Source organism: Marmota marmota, unplaced genomic scaffold (assembly GCF_001458135.2).
Source record: "Marmota marmota marmota unplaced genomic scaffold, marMar, whole genome shotgun sequence".
Classification (NCBI taxonomy): domain Eukaryota; kingdom Metazoa; phylum Chordata; class Mammalia; order Rodentia; family Sciuridae; genus Marmota; species Marmota marmota.
Window position 1 is genome coordinate 14621348 of NW_026000174.1, and position 21519 is coordinate 14642866.

The 21519-nt window shown below is 41.2% G+C and overlaps 1 protein-coding gene across 8 annotated transcripts in view; it reads left to right on the plus strand.

Moving 5' to 3' along the window:
• Fam168a (family with sequence similarity 168 member A) overlaps positions 1 to 21519 on the plus strand; it is a 123406-nt gene that overhangs the window by 93509 nt on the left and 8378 nt on the right. For 3 of the 8 annotated variants that reach the window (XM_048788094.1, XM_048788097.1, XM_048788098.1), the window contains 4 exons: positions 2110 to 2190; positions 7612 to 7638; positions 12483 to 12608; positions 20926 to 21068. In XM_048788094.1, coding sequence (XP_048644051.1) covers positions 2110 to 2190; positions 7612 to 7638; positions 12483 to 12608; positions 20926 to 21068 — 377 coding nt within the window. The remainder of the gene's footprint in view (positions 1 to 2109; positions 2191 to 7611; positions 7639 to 12482; positions 12609 to 20925; positions 21069 to 21519) is intronic. The other 5 variants (XM_048788093.1, XM_015477452.2, XM_048788099.1 and 2 more) reach the window with 3 other exon arrangements.

Sequence of the window (21519 nt, forward strand, 5' to 3'; positions counted from 1 at the left end):
CCCTACCTATGAAGAGATTCGGGTTTCTTGTATGGGAGGGTACTAGGGATTTAACCTAAGGGCTGATTTAACCTAAACACTGAGTTGCATCCCCAGCCCTTTTTATTTTTTATTTAGAAAACAGGTTTCACTGAGTTACTTAGGGCCTCACTGAACTGCTGAGATGGGCTTTGAACTCTCCATCCTCTTGCCTTAGTTCCTGAGCCTCTGGGATTATAGGCGTGCACCACTGTGCCTGGCTTCTATGAAGAGATTTCATAAGATGATTCTTGGAAACTCTCTGTAGTGGCTACAATATTCATTTAATATGTCTGTTGATAGATAAGGACATTTAATTTGCTTCTAGACCTAATTTTTAAAGAAATAGAGTTGCAGCCAAAGGTTTATTTAGTTTACTTGATGTTGTTAGCTATAATAAAAATGAAAATTTTCAAACAACCTAAACATCTAAAAGCAGGGTAATGGTTAAGTGATTTGATATATCTGTGTAATGGAATAGTATAAAGATATTAAAAATAAAGTTTTTGAATAATATGTGATTATGTGGGAAATGTTTATGTTTAAATGAAATAGTTATAAAACTATATATACCTCTACCTCATACCATACACAAAAATTAACTCAAAAGCCCCCAAATTATAAAACTCTTAGAAGAAAACCAACATCTTCATGGCCTTGGTTTTAGCAATAGATTCTTGGATATGATACAAAAGCACAAGTAGCAAAAAAGGAAGTAGATAATTGGACTTTAAAAATTGCATTGAAAGGATTATCAAGTGAAAACCCACAGAGTTGGAGAAAATATTTGCAAATTATTTATTTGGTAATGGCTCAATATTCAGAATATATAAAGAACTCCTACATTGTGTGACAGCAAAAAGATGACCCAGTTACAAAAATGGGCAAATGATTTGGGTAGACATTTCTCCAGAGAAGATATACAAGCCAGGCCCAGTGGCATACACCTGTAATCCCAGCAGCTCAGGAAGCTGAGGCAGGAGGATCAGAAGCTCAGTTCAGCCTCAGCAATTTAGTGAGACCCTGTCTCAAAATAAAAAGGGCTGGGAATGTGGCTCAGTGGTTGAGGACCCCTGGGTTCAATCCCTGGTTAAAAAAAGGGAAGATGTATACATGGCCAACAAGCACATAAAAAGGTGTTCAACATCATTAATTATTAGGGAAATATAAATCAAAATTATGAGATACCACTTCACACTAACTGTAAAAGCTATAATTAAAAAAAAAAAAAGCATTGGTGAGGATGGGGAGAAATTGTAGAGATAGGAAGTGAATTAGAGATTACCAGGGTAGGGGTTGTGGGGAGTGGGAAATTATTATTAACAGACACAGAGGTTTTATGTGGGATGATACTGATGATAGTTGCACAACATTGTGAATGTAATTAATGTCACTGAATTGTACATGTAAATGGTTAAAATTCCAAATTTTATATTTACTTTGCCACAATGGAAGTTTTTTTAAAAAAAATAAAAAACAGAACTGTATATGATATGCTATGATGAGCTGGCATTGGTGTACATGATCTTGAGTGCTGACTGTGAGCATTTCTTCCCAACTACTCATTTAAGTGATATTGGTAGCTTGAAATTGGCCACAGTGAGATAATTTACATCATGGCAATTGGCATATGCTAGAAAAGCACCCCACTCCTAACATCTTCAAGCCAATTGTTAAATACTTGCCAGTACACCACTGAATATATGTGTATAAAATCCATAGAAAGCTATCTAGAAAAAAATAGATGCCCAACTGTTAATGTGGTTACCTCTCAGAGCAGTTTTGTGGCAGAAAGTGAAAGTAAGCATACACGTTTTATCATAAGCTCTTTTAATTTTTTTCTACTTTTTTTACAGTGAAAATGCAGCCATATTTTATGTATTGCTTTTTAAAAGTGGGCCCAAAAATCTGCATTTATTGGAGTTATGGTATTAATGACTTTTCTCTTGAGAGTCTGAAAGCTCTGTGAAATGGCCTGTGAAGAAAATGAAAGCTAAGCCTGTAACTTGAATTTGTTTCCTTAGAAGTCTTCTTTGTTGTTAGTGTTGTTGTTTTCCTTGCCTAAGTAAGACTTTTCTTGTCTTTATGTAGGTTACCCTACAGCCTACCCGGCAGCGGCCCCTGCCTACAATCCCAGCCTGTACCCAACCAATAGCCCCAGTTATGCTCCAGGTAAACAGAGTGGGGGCATCAGTGGTGAATGGGGTGGGAGGTGTGGGAAAACAAACCCACTTGCTGGCCTTTCCCTGTCCTTAATTGCTCTGGGCTCAGCCTATCCTGGTTTGAATCTGTGGGAGTCCATACCTTCTGGGAACTGAGGCAGATCAGCCTCAGGGTGGGGGTTGGAAGTAAAATCTTCCTCATTCTCCTTGGGTCTTAAGCTTGGCTTATTTCTCCTGTATTAGAATGTATGAGACATGCATCCTTCTTACAGAACCCTTTCTACTCTCCCAAGCAAGATCCAAATCCATTCTTTGCTCAGTTTCCCCTGAGGCTGTCGCTGGGAAACACATGAACATGTACACACACACACACACACACACACACACACACAGAGCCAAATACCGGGGTATAGATTTGGAAGAGAGTAAGAGACTTGCCATCAGAGGGTAAAAAAGTGGTTTTCAAGCTTAGAAAAGCTACTTGTTTTTCAAAAACAATAAATGTCCAATACTTCTTGGATAGAGGTTAAAGTGGATATGAAAATATTAAAAGGGTTTATTCTAATTTGGGCAGATGCATTGCAGAGATCTTACACTGATCGTAACCCCTTGCTCAGCCAATACTTAAACACTCAAGAGCAGGAAAATTGGGCATGGTGTCCTAACTACTCAGGCGGCTGAGGTAGGAGGATTGCAAGTTTGAGGCCAGCCTAGACAATTATCAAGACCCTTTCTCAAAATAAAAAATAAAAGGACTGGGGGTGTGGCTCAGTGGTAGAGCACTTGCCTAGCATGCATGAAGCCCTTTAGATTGCTAGAACTGGGGTAAGAAAAAGAGCAGGAGAATGTATAGGTTCTGTGGTTAGAAAATCCTGGGTTAAAATCCAGATTACCCAACTCATTCATTAAAGCCTTGGGCAGTTACCTCACCTCTCTGAGATTCAAATGTAACTACTTACCTCAGGGTTTAAGTTGTTTTATGGAAACTCTTCTTCATTTATTCAGCAAGTATTTATTCGTTGACTGTCCTCCATACTGGGATAGAAAAATTAAAACATGATATCTTTCCCTGAAGTAGCTTATAGTCCATTTTGGAGCCTAACATGTAGACAAATTCATTGCAGTACAATACAGTAAATATTATAAAAGGAATACATATTAAAAGAGAAGAGGGAACCACAGTCTACCTGGGGGTAAGAGTATAGAAGAATAGAGACTTGAGGGAGAAATAGAAAGTCTCCCCCACTCCCAACTGCTGGGGATTGGACACAGAGCCTCATGCATTCTAGGAAAGTACTATACCACTGAGCCACATCCCCAGCCCTAGGAGGAGTACTTTTAATCACACAAAGGAGGACTGGGCAGTCCAGGCAGAGCAAGCTTGGTAAAGACATGGAAATGTGGGAACATGACACTATTAGAGACTTAGAAGTGAATAGGAATAGTTGAAGCATGGGCCAGGGTGGGAGGTGGTGATGAATCTTAACTAAAGATGTGAAAAGGTGATTTGGAAAGGCCTTGAATATCCTAACATCCCATTTTCTTGTTTAGTGATATTATTATGGAATTTAAAAGCTTGAAAAGATTCCAGAGGTTTCTCCAGTTAAGCCTCTTCTCTTGACCACAGAAACCCAGAAACAGTGTTTAGTTCCACATTATCCAATGAATCAGCAACAACTTATGAACTAGAACCCTTGGCAGATTTCCTGTCTCTCAGTCCCATGCTTTTTTGTACTAAACCAGTATTCTTTCTACTGTCATTCCCCTTTGTGTGTATGTGTATATGGTATTAGGAATTGAACCAGGACCTCATACAAGCTCTGTAGCGCTGAGCTGCATCCCCAGTCCCCTCATTCCCATTCTTCTGGGATATTTAAAGCAGAAATGAATGTGGGCTATATTTGAAGATCTCTGTTTGAGCCCTGGAATCATATCCTTACCATACCCCCGACCTCATCTCTCTCTCACACACACACACACACACACACATCATGAAGTTATCAGATAGGACCCTCTTTTTTTTTTCTGCAAACAAGAGCTATTTTATGCATATGACTAATGATAACCCCTAAAGTGCTTACATAAATGTGACATTACACAGATATTCATTTTGGCCCTATTATGCCTGAGGCAGTCAGGAAGACACTGTAGGTAATTCAAACTTGAAGAAGCTGCTGTCACTGCCTTAAGAGCTTATAAGGGAAGTGGTGATACATGGACCAAAATCTACATCTCAGCATTGATTTTCTGTTTTCTTTTAATCAATAAAATATATTTCCCAAAAAATCTATAATAGGAGGCAGAGCAACAATAAAAGCTGCAGAAATTCTCTCTGAAAAAAATAATGAAATTTGGTAAGTTTTATCTTTAAAAACTATGGTAGCTTTGGTTATTAAATCTATCACAATAGGTAAGTGATTTAAATCTTCATGAGATCTGTGAGTCGGCTTTGTAAACTAGTCTAAAGCAAAGTGAAACAAGTTGTAGCAGAAGCTGAGGTAGGAATGAGGAATATTGATTGTCTTGATAGTCAGGAGGCCACCAATGACCTCACTGGCAGCAGTCAGGTAGGTGGTAAGACTGGAAACCAGACTACGGTGAACCAGGAAGGAGAGAAGTAGATTAAGCAGGTGGAGGCCATGCTTACGAGAAGCTTGGCTACCAGGGAAAGCCAAATAAAATGGCATTGACTATAAAGGGTGCTTGGGGTTGAGAAAGTTTTGGGAGTATAGGCATGATTAAGCACTGATTGGAGGAGCAAGTGGAGGGGACAAGTCAGATATGCGGGAGAAGCAGTGCCACACAGCTAGGCCTGCACAGAGGCTGCATTGGGGGTGGGAAATCGAGAATTCAGTTCTCTTCCTAGTTTGGGGGAATTGAGTGGCAGGGGGAAGTGGGATACCTCACACAGGAGGGCAGTTCTTCCTTTCAGATCATAGGAAAAGTCACAGGGGATGTGTTTAGAATCAATTGCCCAGTGGAAAGTGGAGACTTCTGATTTAATGGCCTTGATTTGCTGACACAGAGGTGATGAGGGATAGAGGAAAAATAAATGTCAAAGTGTAAGAGCCTCACATGAAACAGTAGGAATGGAAACTACTAAACGATAGCACAGAGCAGGGTAACACTGGAGGCTGAGTGAGGTGGAGGCAAGGAATTGGTCCAGGCTCTAATTCCCAGCAGTGGGCTCTTTTCAGCACTTCTGGTGAAAGATTATAAGATTGTTTGGCAAGAAAGAGGAAAGACAAGGAATAAATAGCTATTATTTATTGAAGGGTTCCTTTGTGTCAGAGACTATTTTAAGCTCTTTACAGATGTTAACTTGTTTTATAACACATCAGAACTTTGAGGTGAGTACTATTGTTACTCCCATTTTCTAAATGGAAAAACTAAAACTGAGAGAAGTTGAGTAACTAGCTCAAAGTTCCACAGCCCAGTATCATGTCACATGGCTACGTGAACTCACTCTAAACCACTACTTTATTGTTGAGGCAGTTGGCAGAGAGAAATTGAAGTGTTAAACTGGAATAACCAGGGTAGAGAGGAAAGGTGGTGCAGAAAGGAGGAAATTGAGACTGTCAAAGAAAAAAATGAACTAAAACAAAAATGGAGAGATTGGAAAACTGCTGGTAAAAAATAAAATAAAATAATAAAATCATCACCTAACATGATTTTCCCATTTTATGGCTTTTTGTTTGTTTGGTGTTTAGTACTGGGAATTGAACCCAGGAGTGCTTAACCACTGAACCACATCCCAGCCCCTTTTATATTTTATTTAGAGACAGGGTCTTGCTAAGTTACTGAGGCTGGCTTTGAACTCATGATCCTCCTGTGCACCACCATGCCCAGTCCAATTTTGTGTTTTAAAAGTCAACATATTTTCAGGAGCTAATGGAGGTAACCTAGACCGTTTGCTCAGAAACCCACAAAGTACACAAGAAAGGGTAATGCTACTGCATTGTATTAGAAAGCCGCATCCTGAAAGTTGGAAAACCTGGACTGTACCACTAACTCTTTTCTGATTTTGGTGTGACCTTGGGGAGACACCTTTGCCTTCTGAATTTTACACACACACACACACACACACACACACACACACTCTCTCTCTCTCTCTCTCTCTCACAAACTGGGTCTGCTTCATATTGTGGGATGCTGGCCTCTGTATTCATAGGTTTCCTGATTGCAGTGGGGAAGTTCTTGAAAAGGAGGAGCTGGCTCAAGGTCAGAGAGGACAGTGTAGGTTACTCTCAGCTTCCTGCCAAAGCCAGCCATTTGTGATGCAGAGAGGTGCCTGCATCACAGGAGCAGATGTCTGCAAAGGAACCAGGCTCTCAGGTTTAAATATCTTTTGGTTGCTTCAAGGAGACCAAGAAGTTGCTTTAGACAGATCTATTTTTAGCACCTAAGATATCATCTGTCTAGAATGCAAGGAAGTTCTTTGATTGGTTCTGAAAGCAATGTTGGTACTTGGAGCTTTTTTCCAATTTCTTTATGATTTCAAGAATCTTAATTTAAAAACTATTTGGCCCCACAGGAGGCAGAAGCTATCCAAGACTAGGTTTTCAGAATCCACAGAGCAAAGAGTTTATCATATTAATGGTAATCTGACTTGAAAATGAAAAGGGAGGGTAAACAGGGTAACTAGTATAATAAAAATATAATACCGCCTCCAAGAATCTGTATACAAAAGTATTTTTTATCTATTATCTCACCTGGTTTCATAATGCCTATAAAGTACAAATATATTATTCCTATTTTGCATATGACAAGCCTAAAGAATAGTAGGGGGAAGGAATTGTTTTCTGAACACCTGCCTCCTTCCAGGCACTATGCAAGGCATGCTATAAATGTTCCCTTTTATGTTAGTCCTGTGTGTTGGAACTGCTCGCCTCAAATTTTGTTCAGAGGTTAAATAAGTTGTGCAAACTTATACAGTTAAAAAAGCAGCAGAGCTGGGATTCAGACTTATATAGCACCAACTGTCCTGGAGGCTTGGGCCTAGCTCTCTGGGATTTTACAAACAATTCTAAAGAGTCCTATGCTGATGGTATTGTCCCTGAACTTTCACTTCCTCTAATACCTATCACATGTTCACCCTCTCTGGTTCTTGGGAGGATTGAAACATGTTTTTATCATGAATGAACAAAGAGCAAGAGCTTGGTCTTGTTCACATCTAGGCAGCTTCTGGGTCAGCTATATGGAAGATGCCATAGCATCCAGGGAGATTTTTCTCTGCAATGATTAAACTTTCTTGGATGGCAAGTCTGTCACCCTCTCCAGGGTAGAGGTACTTCACACCCCATATAGTCACCATTTTTGTGCGGCCTGGGGGAAACTGCTATCTTAAGCCAAAGAATGTATATGTAACTGCAATATGTAAAACTTGCACAAATTCTTAGTGGTAATTTCAACTAACATTTCTATCCAACAGAGTTTCAGTTCCTGCATTCAGCTTATGGTAGGAGAGCTATTTTTCCTCATCTGTATTACGGCCTATGAATGTGTTATCTTGTAACAATGGTAGAACCCCTCTCCTTTCTTCCCTAAATCCCATCCCCTAGGCTTGGGCTCCCCCCAGGTGGCTCAGCAGCAGTTCCTAAAGCATGCAGGAACATGTCTGATGGTGCAAAATCATGGGTTGGAGACACACATGAACCATTTCCCTAGGGCAGCAATGAAGGATCATGGCACTAAAAGGCGTCTCTCACCCTAACCTGGCTGCTGAATTCAAACAAATGAACCAAAATTCCAGGGTCTATATGTGGCTTTTCTGTTGGCTTTGTGGCAGCCTCTTTGAAGGAGTCCCTGGATTATGCTAAAACACCAGTCTGCCCCAGGATCAGATTTCCTATCTCTATCAGCAGTCTGACATGTTTGAAGACTTGGTGACTTTAAATACAATCTGTTCCCTTAGCTCAGATCTTGAGCTCTGGGCTCATTATTGGGGCATTTTCCGGGATGGTGAAAGGTGGGAGCCTAGTGTGCCAATGAGTTGAGGGATCAAAAGCTGAGTTCTGGGGCAGTGTGGACTCCAGGCCCAAGGCACCACGGGAACTTCTGGGCACCTGTGAGGGTCCTAGCAGTGTAACTTGACTAGGTCCTTTTTGTCATAGACAGGAAGGGACCATGGGAAGGACTTGCCACTTTAACCACCCTCAGCTGGGCTGCTGAGGACAATGTTTTTGTAAAATCTCTGCACACTTTCTCAACTTTTAAACCTGATCATCTAGTTGTCAGAAATTAATTTTTTGTGTTGCACATCTTTCAGAAGATGAGCTGTGAAATTTCTTGCCACTATTGTGGGCTGTGTGATCTTGGGCAACTTGCTAATGTTTCTAGGCTATAGATAAAGTTTTATTCCACATGGATATTTTCATATCTTTAATGCTAACATCCCATCCTTTTACAATTTTATTATTTCAATTTTGCAAGCCACAGACCTATTTCTCTCTCTCTCTCTCTCTCTCTCTCTCTCTCGGTTGCCCCAGAATATATGAACTTGGACAGAGGTTTCCATAAAAAGTTAGAGAAGGTCTCAGACTTCTTCACCCTTCCACTTAAAGCATCTGAAATGAGGATGCATGAGTAGTATGGATAGAACACTTAACAAAATATTCTGTGGCAGGCCCTAAGTGGCCCTTTGAAGATACAAAGACCAGTAAGACAAGCTCTCCAATTCTCAAGGAGTGTGCAAATTATTGGGGAGACAGATAAGCCAGCCAAGTACAGGAACTTCTAAGAATCACAGGAATGGTGAGGGTGGTCAACTACATGGAGTGCATGCAGAAGCTGTGGTCACTGGGTGGAGAGAAGAAAAGACTTTGTAGTACATGTGCGTCTTCAGCTCATGATTGATGAATTAGTCTAAGTTTACCAGGTGGAATGTGAGAAGAGACATGCCAGAAGAACTAGCAATATGGACGAAACCACAGATATGTGTAGCTCCTCTGCATATTCTGGGAATGATAATCAGTGGGTGTACTGTAGTATAGACTGGAGACTGAGAGACTAGCGAGATCATCGAACTAGATCATGGGGCCTTGAATGCAATAAGGACTTCAGACCAGCCTATATGCAGTAGAGAACTAGGGAATATTCTTAAGAAAGAGGGTTTTCTGATTGTGTCTTAGATAGGTCACTGTAGCTGTAGCTTAATGATTGGAGGGGACAGATTTAAAAACAAACAGAACAGTGAGGAAGCAGTTGGAGCAATTCAGGTGAGAGATGCTGAGAGCTTGAATTAAAGCCCTTTACCAGTATGGAGATGGAAGAATAGATAGCTACCAGAACTTAAACTGGGTGACACTTTATTTTTTACCCTCATGTCAATACTATGAAGCAATCAGTGAATGGTAGTTATTGCCATTTTGAGATAACCAAAAAATTAAGTGACTTGCCCAAGATCCCATAGCTAATAAGTGGCAGAGCCCAGGATAGAAGAATGCAAATTTCCTGACTCAATACATTGTTCAGGATGATGGTCCCTTGCTGCCTCTCCTCTTTGTAAGTGTGCTTAACAGATTGTTCAAGTGTCAGAGGGTGTGAAGGTCCCATATCCAGGGAAGTGAACAACCCAGCACCTGGATGTGGGCAGCCTGCTGTGACTGGCCATGGCCTTCACTGCCAATGGTTCTCTCTTTTGTTCTGTCTTTTTGACTTGAAGGATGGCACATATACTATAGTACACTGATCTTAAGTATACAGCTTAACAACATTTTTCACATGTAATACACATACACACACTGTAATACACACACACACATATACATATATATACACACATATAAATATAGCAATCGCACAGTTCAAAATATAAAACATTTCTAGGAAGTGGTTTCTTTCTGGCACCCAAGAATATGCCCTCCTATTAGAGCAGCCTCTTCCACCACTGTACTTCTAAAAAGCTTTAGTTGGGTTTGTTTTCATTCCACAACTAAGCTTTGATCAGCACCACCAAAAGAACGGGTGCCGTTAGAATTGTACTTAGAAGAACAGGATTATCTAACTAATGAGGAGGTCAAGTTGATATTTGGTTTTAAGTTTTCACATTTATTCAATTATTTAGTATTCAAATATACAGAGGAGGCATAGAAAATAATGTTTGTTTTCTTTAATGAAACCAGAAGAAAATGCCCCTTTATTCAGGAAAATGTATAGTTTAGCTAAGGGTTCACTTAGGGAAGACAATCAAAGGCATAATCCCATTTGCTTTTTTCCTGATTAATCTGCAACATTGTTTTACTGGGTATCATGCTGTCTTGTTCACTCCCTGGTTAGCGTGTGGCTATGTTGCATCCCCAGCTAGATTGTAAGTACCTTGTGTGCAGTGACCGTGACCCACGTTGTGTTCCTGTCCACGGTGGTGCTCCCCTCAGTGCTGAGCGCAGTTAGACCTCAGTACTCTTTGGCTAATTTTGATTTACTTTGTCACACAGCCCTTCAGGCTAATGTCAGACTTTTGGCTAATGATGCAAATTATAAGTATGTGCCACTTAGAGGAAAAAATTGGAATGAATCAGGACCTCTAATTTCTCCAAATTTATACAACCAAATTCAATGCTCCTCCTCACTGGTGGAGTCCCATGAGGTTCTTATGGGCATGGGCTTATTCTTTCTGACTCCTCAGAACTTACATGTTTAACCTTTCAGGTAGTTGTGTTGGGTGGCCTCAGCTTTCCAGCCACATGGAGTATCAAGTTCTAAATTTGGAGACATTTTCATAAGCTTTTCAACACTAATTGGATCCTTTGTTAATCCCCTTCATACCAGCCCTCTGCCCCCATAAAGAACCCAAGATGATTGCTTTAAATGGACTTCTCTCCTCCTGTAGTATATGCAGAGCCATGTCTGGATATCCAGAAGAGGCCCTGAACTATACTTGGGAGTTCCGCTAGGCCTCCATTTCTCTTTGCCAGAATTCTCCTTTTAGTGTCACTTTCCTGCCCATGATTTCCTTCTCATTCTTCAGCATCTGCTGTATATATTGCGGGCCATTAATGCAAGCAGAGTCAGCATATAACAGCTGCACTCCTAGCCTTAGTTTAGTAAGAACAGTAGAGTCCCTGACCTTTTCTAACCTTAGCAGTTCTGTGATTGAAGGAACAGAGACATTTGTTATTATCCAGACAGTCAGAGGAAGATATGAAATCTCTCTGAAGGTAGAATATTCTGGTGAAATTAGAGCATATATAGGCATACTTTCTTCTCAGACTACACTGACTTACCTTAGCCCCTTGTGAAAATGTTTCAATTATATTTGACTGTTGTCAGTACAACCCCATCTCCTGCTAATATGCTTTTAAAAATTCCATATCAAAGACTCCCAAGACCTTATTTGAATGGAATAGAAATTTGGGTAAAGGATGTTTCTTCTCTAGTGTTTGAAAGTATAGTAAAAAGTTGGGCATTTCTACCCTTTGGAGGCCTATTTCCTCTCTCCTTCCCCTCTGGGTACCATGAAGGTAAGTTTTTTGAGTCAGTCCCACTTCTAGAACATATAAAGGATCATCTTTCAAGCTTGCTTTGAGTTAGCCAAGGAAGTCTTTACAGACCTCAAACTGGGCCTCATCTCTATTTCACACCTACCCCAAGTTGGCATTTACTTTTGGGATGGCCTAAAGGATCATTTCTAATTTATGAGCTGTCTCAGGTGGGACACCCAGTAGCACCTCAGCAGGATATAATTCAGGGATATGCAGAGGTTTGTTCATCTGACCTTGGATGGGTGTCCAGGATGAGTTAGCAAGGAGTGCCCCACTGGATAACTAGGAACACACCCACAGGGCCCTGTGCCTTTTAAGCTTGCATGGCTACATCTCAGTCCATTTAGGGGACATGGTATTCCAGTAAGAATAAAGTTTTTCCACAACTTATTAAATACACCTCCTGAGGAAATTTCAGACAAAAAGGAGGGGGGCTGAGTTGATATAGCCTAGTACACAAAGGTTCCCAACTTGATCCACATTATAAAGTAGCTGAGGAATATACCAGAGCCTTATGCCAGAAGGTCAGGTAGAAGGAAGCAGTATTCATGGACATGTTCATGGTTTTAGTAGTACTTATAAAACCCTGATGCTCTTAGTGTAAGTGCAGATTTCCTCAGTTTTCAACCATCTGGAAGCTCACTTCAGCACTGCTCCCACCCCACTAACCCATCTCAGAAAGGCTGAATCATTCTGTGTGTCTGAACAGGCCCTTTGGGTTATATGTTTCTGTCCAGCACAAAATCCTTGCTTTGTGTCTGTGATTGGTGGTGCCCACTTCTTATTTCTGCCTAATGCCATTCTTGTGTCTTCCCTTAAGCCACTCTGCTGATGAAACAGGCCTGGCCACAGAACTCGTCTTCCTGTGGCACTGAAGGCACCTTCCACCTCCCAGTGGACACCGGGACGGAGAACCGAACTTACCAAGCATCCTCTGCGGCTTTCAGTAAATACAGCCTGTCTCCTCCTTTCCTTGTTCCCCTTGGTTGGGACTGATTTGTTTCTTAGAAAGAAAGGAAAGGGGATTTTTTAAAATGATCTTTATTATATAAATACTACTTTAAAAGGTTCTCCTATCCATGCAAAAAGTTGGCCTTCCTCATTCAATAAAGATCTCATTGATCATGCACCCTGCTTTAGGAAGACACACAACAGTGAGGGAGGGAAAAGGAGTACTCTCCTTCTGGCTGAGCAATTGGATTAGGAAAAGACTATTACTACATTTCAGGGGAAAGAACAGAAGGCACATTTTGAAGACCTGTGTGTGTTTGGACAGAGAGGGATTTCCCCTTAGGCAGGATTTCTTAACTACAGCACTATTGACTTCTGGGCCAGATAATTCTTTGTTGTTGGGGACTGTCCTGAACATTGCAGGATGTTTAGCAGCATTCCTGGTCTCTACACCTAGATGCCAGGAGCAAAGCACTATATGACAACCAAAAATGTCTCCAAACTTAGTAAATGCCACCCCACCCCACCCCCTTTGAGGAACATTGCTCTTGTGGAAGCTATACTATGGGAATAAAGTACATATATTGACAAAAGCCAGCCGGCCTTGTCAGATTGGTCATGATAATCTAGAGGCTCAGTAGGGTAACTAGTGCTATCATCTCTATATTTCTGATTTTTTTAAATATTTTTTTTGTTTTAGTTAGACACAATACCTTTATTTTATTTTATTTTTTTTATGTGGTGCTGAGGATCGAACTCAATGCCCTGCACATGATAGGTGAGCACTCTACCACTGAGCCACATCCCCAGTCCCTATATTTCTGATTTTTCACACAGTGGTTCCACTGAGGAAATGAGACCCAGTGATTAGAAATTACTGAGTGGCATTTTGATTCTATATAAGGAAGAACTTGGTGCTTCATGGGAGCTTTTAGATGAATGGCTGACTTTGGATATGGTGAGGACTTAGCCTTGGAGTTATGCCAGCAGGGGTTATAAGCCTTTAGTGTGATGTTACAGTGAATTGCTAGTCTACCAAGTAAGTAGATTAGAAGAATTCATTGTATTTTCTCTTCTTTAAAACCTCCAATGTCACTTCTTCTTATCATTTGCCCCTAAATGTCAATATCAGCTTACAGAGTATAGCTTGTCTTTTGGATAATGTGCTTTCATAATCATCCTCTTATTTATTTATTTTTATTTTTTGGCAATACTAGGCATTGAACCCAGGGGTACCTACCACTGAGCTACATCTCTAGCCCTTTTTATTTTTATTTTTTTTAAAATAAGACCTCACTGAGTTGCTTAAGGCCTTGCTAAATTGCTGAGGGTAGCCTTAAACTTGCTGTCCTCCTACATCAACCTCCTGAGTCACTGGGATTACAGGTGGGCCACTTTGCCCAGCACCCTCTCATTTAGCCAACACTGTGGTCTTAAAAGTCATTTAGGGGGCTGGGGATGTGGCTCAAGCGGTAGCGCACTCGCCTGGTATGCGCGGGGCGCTGGGTTCAATCCTTAGCACCACATAAAAATAAAATAAAAATGTTGTATCCACCGAAAACTAAAAAATAAATATTAAAAATATTCTCTCTCTCTCTCTCTCTCTCTCTCTCTCTCTCTCTCTCTCAAAAAAAAAAAAAAAGTCATTTAGGTGGATTTTTCATCCTAGTTTGAAAATTGAGGCTCAAAAAGGTAATATGCCCAGTGCTGCCCAACTAATAAGCAGCAAAACTGGAAAGAGATATCACCCAGGGTTAAGATTTTATTCCTAACTCTTTTCATGAGGTTAATTTTACCCTTTAAGAGAGAGATACCAGCTATGGAGAGTTTTTCCACATATCTCAGGTAGAATTGAAAGAACGTATATAAAACTATGTATGTTAATTGGCTTAAAACTATTCTCTCATACAGCTGCACATACATAGATAAATACATGAAGGCATACCTACTGTAGTGCAGTAAGAAGAGGCCTGGAGTAGAAGTCCCAAATTGATTCTAGACTTGGTTCTGAGTAGCCTTAGATAATTCATGTCCATGCTTTGGACTTTGGTCTTTTAAATGAGGCCCCTGAATTGGTTCATCCTAAACATTCCCAATAACCAGTAGACTCCTGATTCTCTCACGTTGCAGCTCTGTATCAATATCCTCCCCACCACAGGGACCTCCTCTCCAGCAGCTCTCACCAGTAGTTGCCATCAAGCCTTTGCTCATATCTTCAGGATCAGCAATCTATTTTCTTCCAGAGGCAGCCCTTTCCACAGTTAGGCAGTCCAAGTATCAGAAGGCCTTGCCTTGTACTATCTGGAGGCTTCCTGAAACTCCATTAAAATGTCCAGTAACCATGTCCCCTCCCAGACAGGCTGTCATAGTCCCTGGGAAGGACCGAAATCTATCCCTGTCTTGTAAATAAGTAATGTTTAAACCTGTGTAACTCTTTAATGGAGTTGGGATTGACTGACCCACTAATTGCCACATTTTGTTGCTTCTAGTGCCATAGAAAATTCAGGGTGCTTTGACAAATTCAGTTTGGTTTCACCAGCACTTGCTAAGCCTGTTTGTAAATAGGTCTCCCTCCTACTTGTTCAGTGCTCAGTTTAGCTACCAACAAGGAGAGTCAGAGGTCAAGACAAGACTCAGACATAGAGCTTTGTTTTGTCCAGACGTATAAACCCACTGATCAATAAACCTATTAGTCTAAAAGGCACCTGTGATGTGAGGACCAATACCTTTGAAAGTGGTAGGGCTTCTACAACTGAAAGATTTATAGCAGTGAAGAAGGACTGAAGAGAGGGCTGGAAAAGTTTTACCTTGCTAACATACACACTCTCTTTATTATCCTGTTTGATGGAGCCTAAAATTATGGTTAGGAACCTGAGACAAACAATAGATATCATAAAGCTTCTTTTATAAGACAAAGCTGGGACTTCTAATGATCAAATTCCTCTTATGATTTTGCCCTTAGTGAAATTAGGATACAAAGACCAATATACTAAATGCCCAAAATTGAACTGGAGAAACCTTTAACTCAGAAAGAGCTCTGTCCAAGACAAGAACTCAAGCCCTGAACTCTGGACACAGCTTTCATTAATTTGTTATGCAATTTGGGGGAAATTGAAATTGCTGTCCTTTCAGGCTCTAGATTCTTCCTCTGAAAGGGAGAAGGTTGATTGCAAGCCTCTAATGTCCTTAAAGCACAGCATATCGAAGTCCTAATATTATGACCTTCAGATTCAGAATTTCTTTCAGGATTGCCAGGCCATCAGTGAGCCTAAGTTCACTTGGGTAAAAACCATTTTTTTTTTTTTTTGCAAGAAGCCCAGTAACTTTTTTTTTTTTTTTCATGGTACCAAGGATTGAACTCAGAGGCACTGGACCACTGAACCACATCCCCAGCCCTATTTTGTGTTTTATTTAGAGACAGCATTTCACTGAGTTGCTTAGCGCCTCACCTTTCCTGAGGCTGGCTTTGAACTCCCAATTCTCTTACCTCAGCCTCCTGAGCCCCTGGGATTACAGGTGTGTGCCACTGGGCCCAGCCCCAACAACTTCTTTTACTTAGATTCACAAACTAAGAAACCCTGACTTTTGTGATACTGTAACCCAGACTACAACAACAGGAATTTTCATTATTCCCCAAGGACCACCAGTCTGTTGTAGAAAGTCCTCTGTAGTAATGTTCTCATAAAAGTCCTACTGAGATACTCAGAAACTCAGAATATCATCATCTTCAGAAAGACCCTCTGAAATTATCCAGTCCAAATGAGTACATTCCCTGAGAGAAGTGAGCAGAACTCTCTGAAGGAGCCTAGGCTAAGGACCCTGGGTAGCTTCTGTAGCCTCATATCTTCCTGACACAAATGGTAACCTTGATTACCACTGTGGTTAGAGAAAGTGTTCCCATGAGCAGTCATTCTTTTTTAGTATCTATTTATTCTCTCACCTGTGAAATGTTTATGTCGGTCTGGGAGATCTCTAAGACCTCTTCTAGCTCTGCGGCTCTGCTTCTCCCATCCCAAACTGTCTAGACAGACAAGCAGGGCCTTCTAGATCAGCATCTCTTTGGTTGCCAAGGATGTTTTGGTTACTTGTTTGTATTCTGAGTATGTGTCTCATTTCATAACATGAAGAAAGGGAAACATTCTCAGAAAAGGTTGTTCTTAGATGTGGAAAGCAGATTCTACTGCAGTCTCTGAGAGCCTTTTCCTCAAAGGGAGAGTCCCTGCACTTTGTAATCTGGTTGTCCTTGTGGCATAGAGGGGTTGCGGAACCTTTCCTGGTGAAGATAAAAATTCCAGAGCACATTCTCTAGGAGCATGAAGTAAAGTAACCAGCAGTGTTGTCCTGTTAACTCTATAAAGAATCATAAAATCATAGTATTTCCACCATAAAATTTTAGAATATTAGAGTCCTGGAGTCTTTGCTCCAAGTTGGAACAAACCATACCAGTCATAATTTAACTTCTTATCTTTTGTATTCATTCAGACCAGACTTGGCTTTTATGCCTCCAGAATAGGAAGTTTACTATCTTTATGCAGTGAGAGAGAAAAAAATAATAACAGCTACCCTGTTTGAAATGCTTATAATATGTCCAGCACTGTACTAAGTGCTTTGCACTTATCAATGTATTTATCACAGAAACTTTATGAAGTAGGTGCTGTTACTACCCCCATTTTACAGGTGAGAAAATGATATATTCCACAGCTATTAAATTGCAGGACTGGGGTCTGGCCCCAGACTGTCAGTCTGTCTTCAGACTGTAACCACTGCTCTGTGCTGTAGTACCTTCAGAGACAGCCATCTTCCGATTGAGGATGCCCTCTTCTTCATAGAAACGAGATGTCTATCCTGGCAGGACTCTCCACACATTGTTTTGTATTGTTTCCTTTTCTTTCTTTCTTTTTTTTTTTTTTTTTTTTTGAACGCAGGTATCAAATTAGGTAGAAAGCCAGGCACTTAACTACTGTGTAGCATCCCCAAACCTTTTTTTATTTTTTGAGACAGGGTTTTGCTAAATTGTTGAAGCTGGCCTTGAACTTGAAATCCTCCTGCCCTCAGCCTCCTGAGTTGCTGGGATTACAGGTGTGTGCTACCATGCCTGGCTTGTTTTGTTTTTAAAAATAAGCCCTTCCTTTTTTTTTCTGTACTGGAAATTGAACCTGGGACCTTGTCCTTGCTGGGCAAGCACTCTCCCCAGGAGCTACATCCCCAGCCTTTGTTTTCTTGTTGTTTGCAATGCTCTGGGGCCTGAGTCCTGTGACCTCACACATGCTAGGCAAATGCCTTATCACTGAGCTACATCCCCAGCCCCTCTACATCTTGTTTTATTCCTTTTTTTTTTTTTTTTTTTTTTTAACATTTTTTTAGTTGTAGATTAACACACAGTATTTTTATTTATTTTTATGTGGTGCTGAGGATTGAACCAGGACCTCACACATGCAAGGCAGGTGCTTTACCACTGAGCTACAGCCCCACCCCTTGTTTTTTTCCTTTAAATCAAGGGTCGGGAAACTTTCCTATAAAGGGCCAGACTTTAGATAGTAGATACTTCAGGCTTTTCAATCCATATGATCTCTGTAACTACCATTGTAACAAGAAAGTAGTCATTGCAGGTATGTAGTTAAATTAAAGATTTATTTACCAGATAAGTTGTAATTACAGAAAACCATAGACTGGAATTATTATTATGAATAAAAGATTTCTGTGGTCCTACCAGGTATGGTGGCACACATCCTTAATCCCAGCTGCTCAGGAGGCTGAGGCAGAAGGATCACAAATTTGAAGCCAGTCTTAGCAACTTAGCAAGACCCTGTTTGAAATAAAAAATAAAAAGGGCTGGAGATATAGCTCACTGGCAAAGTGCCTCTGGGATCAATTTCTAATACCACCCAAAAATAATAATAATAATTCTATGATAATTTTAGGGGAATAGAGTCCCTTATATATCCCCCCATCTTCAGAGATTCATAGCTCATTGAATTATTTTAAAGACTTCTCAGGGCCACAAAATTAAAACAAAACAAAACAAAAAACACTTATTTATCTCTATATTACATTGCTACTTCACAAATTATGGGACCTCAAAACTCATCCCCTTCTTTTCTCTTCTCCAAATACTATTAAGATTCCCTGGGGGACTGGGGATATAGCTCAGTGGTAGAAAATTTGGCTAGGATGTGCAAGGCACCTGAGTTCAGTCTCTGGTACCATAAAAGAAAAGAAGATCCCCTGGAATCAGCCCATTTTGAGAATCCCCTTTGTTTCTTAGAGAAATAAACTGTCTCCAAGGTGAAAAGGTGAAGTACCCATCAAATGGCTCCTTCTAGGTTTCTGCAAACCTAGACTCTGTCTTCTCATGTGGTATCTGCTTTTTTTCCTGTGACCACATCTCAGGTTTAGCTCCATAGTCTAGAAACCTTAGGGAATCTGCTCTATAATTCCCTTCCAGTTAATTTCTACTTCTTATCAATTCTGCCTTTTCTTTAATGTATCTTTTTCACCCCATCTTCTTTGCTACTTATTTCCCAAACAAACTTGAGGACAAAACAAATTTTTCATGGAACAAACTCTGTAGATATGCAGGTGGGAAAATAAATAACAGTTCCAGGGGAGATGACAGGACATCTTTTGTGCCAGCTGAGCAATAGCTCTGATATCCTCTTGAGTCATCAGGGCAGAAAATACCAAGCCAAAGCTGTGGTGTAACTGAGGATTTGTGCCCATGTGGTAGCTTGCTTTTACTTGGAGTTAGGATAGAGGAAACCCATAATCTTAGAGCCATGGAATTTTAGTTTAGAAAGAGATTTTCATTTTTAATCTCCTATTTTACAAAATAAGAAACTAAGGCCCAGAGATTTAGGCAGTTGACATCCAAGTTAGGCAGAAAGCCAGACCAAAGCCTAGATCACTTCTCCTCTAATAAAATTCCTTGCTACTCTGACCCCTAGTCCCTTCTTTCAGACACAGTCCCTTGGGGCTTAAAGGTTCCTTGGTGAACATCTTATAGGCAAAAGAATGAAGCCCAGAGAGGTCCAACGACTTTAGCTAGACCCACCTAGGACAGGACTACAGGGCAGAAGCCACCCTAGCATCTTTCCACAGGGGCTTCAGAGCCAAGGTCCTCTGACACTGACCCTTCAACTCAGAAGGAAAATTTTAGAATCTTAATTTTTTTTTTTTAATACTGGAAAATGAACCCAGGGGCATTCTACCACTAAGCTACATTCCCAGCCCTTTTTATTTTGCTAAGTCACCCAGGCTGGTCTTGAACCTGTGATCCTCCTGCTGCAGTGTCTTGAGTAGCTGGGATTACAGACCATCATGCTTGGCTAGAGTTTAGAGTCTTTAGGAGAAGTTTCTAAAAAGACTTGTCCTGTCTGAGCCTCAGGATCCCCTCATATAACTCAGAGGACTGGGGATCAGTTGATGACTACCTAGTTCAATAGGATGATTCCATTTGGTGATTTTATAAGGACACCTTGTTCCTGAGTGACTTGTATTTGAAGTCCTTCCTGTAAACATAAGATCTGACTTTTTTCTGGAGGTCTCAAAAGAAGCACAGTTTGTTCTCATAGCCAATTGTGAACTTCTTGGGGCCTGAATTCACAACCCCCAGCTGTTGTCTGGCCTGCTGAGGTGCAGACATGGCCCGGGTCTGGGTCCTGACTTCAGGCCCATGGGGCAAAGATGACCTCCCACAAGTCACAGGAGGGCAGGAAAAGCCAGCTCTGCAGAGCAGTGTTTTCAACATCCCAGAAGATGAGCATCTGAGAGATGTTTCATGTGGGTTTTTACCTTCAGACTTGGTGCGGAGGAGGCAGCATGGTTAAGGAGGAAAAAAAAATAGAACAAGAGTAAGGAAGAAGGCAGGACCACTAGCAAAAGATACTCTGGGATGCTGGGATAAGTGAGGAGACAGAAAAGCAAGAAGATGGGAGTGGGGGTGTTAAGGGGCTTCCATCTGTGTGGACCTACTTTTCTCAGACAGTGCAGGAACCCAGGCCTTCATAGCTTAAAGGGTCCTATAAGAGACCATCTGGTTCTGGCCTCTTACTTTGTAGATGATAGTCCTTGAAACCTAGAGAAATAAAAAAATCTCTAGAAACACACATGTTGCCCTGTGCACCAGGACTGAGGGAGCTGCCTCTAGGGCTAGGGCTCTCTGGGTTGAGCCCTGTTCTCTTGTTTGTTCTCATTTGTGTTTCCAGCCTGGATTCAGCCCATCTTTGTCTGGGGAATTGTGACTGGGACCTGCTGCCTTCTAGCACCACTGTTATGCCAACTAACTGGTAGTCTCTCTTATTGCCTTGGTACAGGATATACTGCAGGGACTCCATACAAGGTCCCACCGACCCAGAGTAATACTGCTCCACCCCCCTACTCCCCATCACCCAACCCCTATCAGACGGCCATGTATCCAATCAGAAGTGCCTACCCCCAGCAGAATCTGTATGCACAGGTAGGTATACATGGAGGTCTGGGCCTATTTCTTCTGCAAGTAGAGGACCCTCCAGACTGAGTATGGTGGGTGGGGTAGGGTGAAAAAGAGTGGAGGGTTCATAATTCTGGCCAGCCATCACTGGTGCCATGGAAGCAATATCCCTGAAGCCTGCTTTCTCCTTCCCTCTACCTCAGTCCCCAGAGGGGTGAGGAATGAACTCTAATTTAGATGAACAGAACTCAGAATATCTGGGGGGCCCGGGCTGAGGCCTTTAGTGATCATCTAGTTGAACTTCTTTGTTAAACAAGTGGGGAAACAGACCCCGAGAGGGGAGTGTCTTGTCCCAGGTCACACAGTGAGCTATTGGTTGAGTCAGGATGATGAGATCCCATGTCTTAGTCTTCCCTAACCCCACATCTACTCTTCCTTGATAAAGTCTGTGAACCAAGTAAGAAGGAGAAAAGTGCCC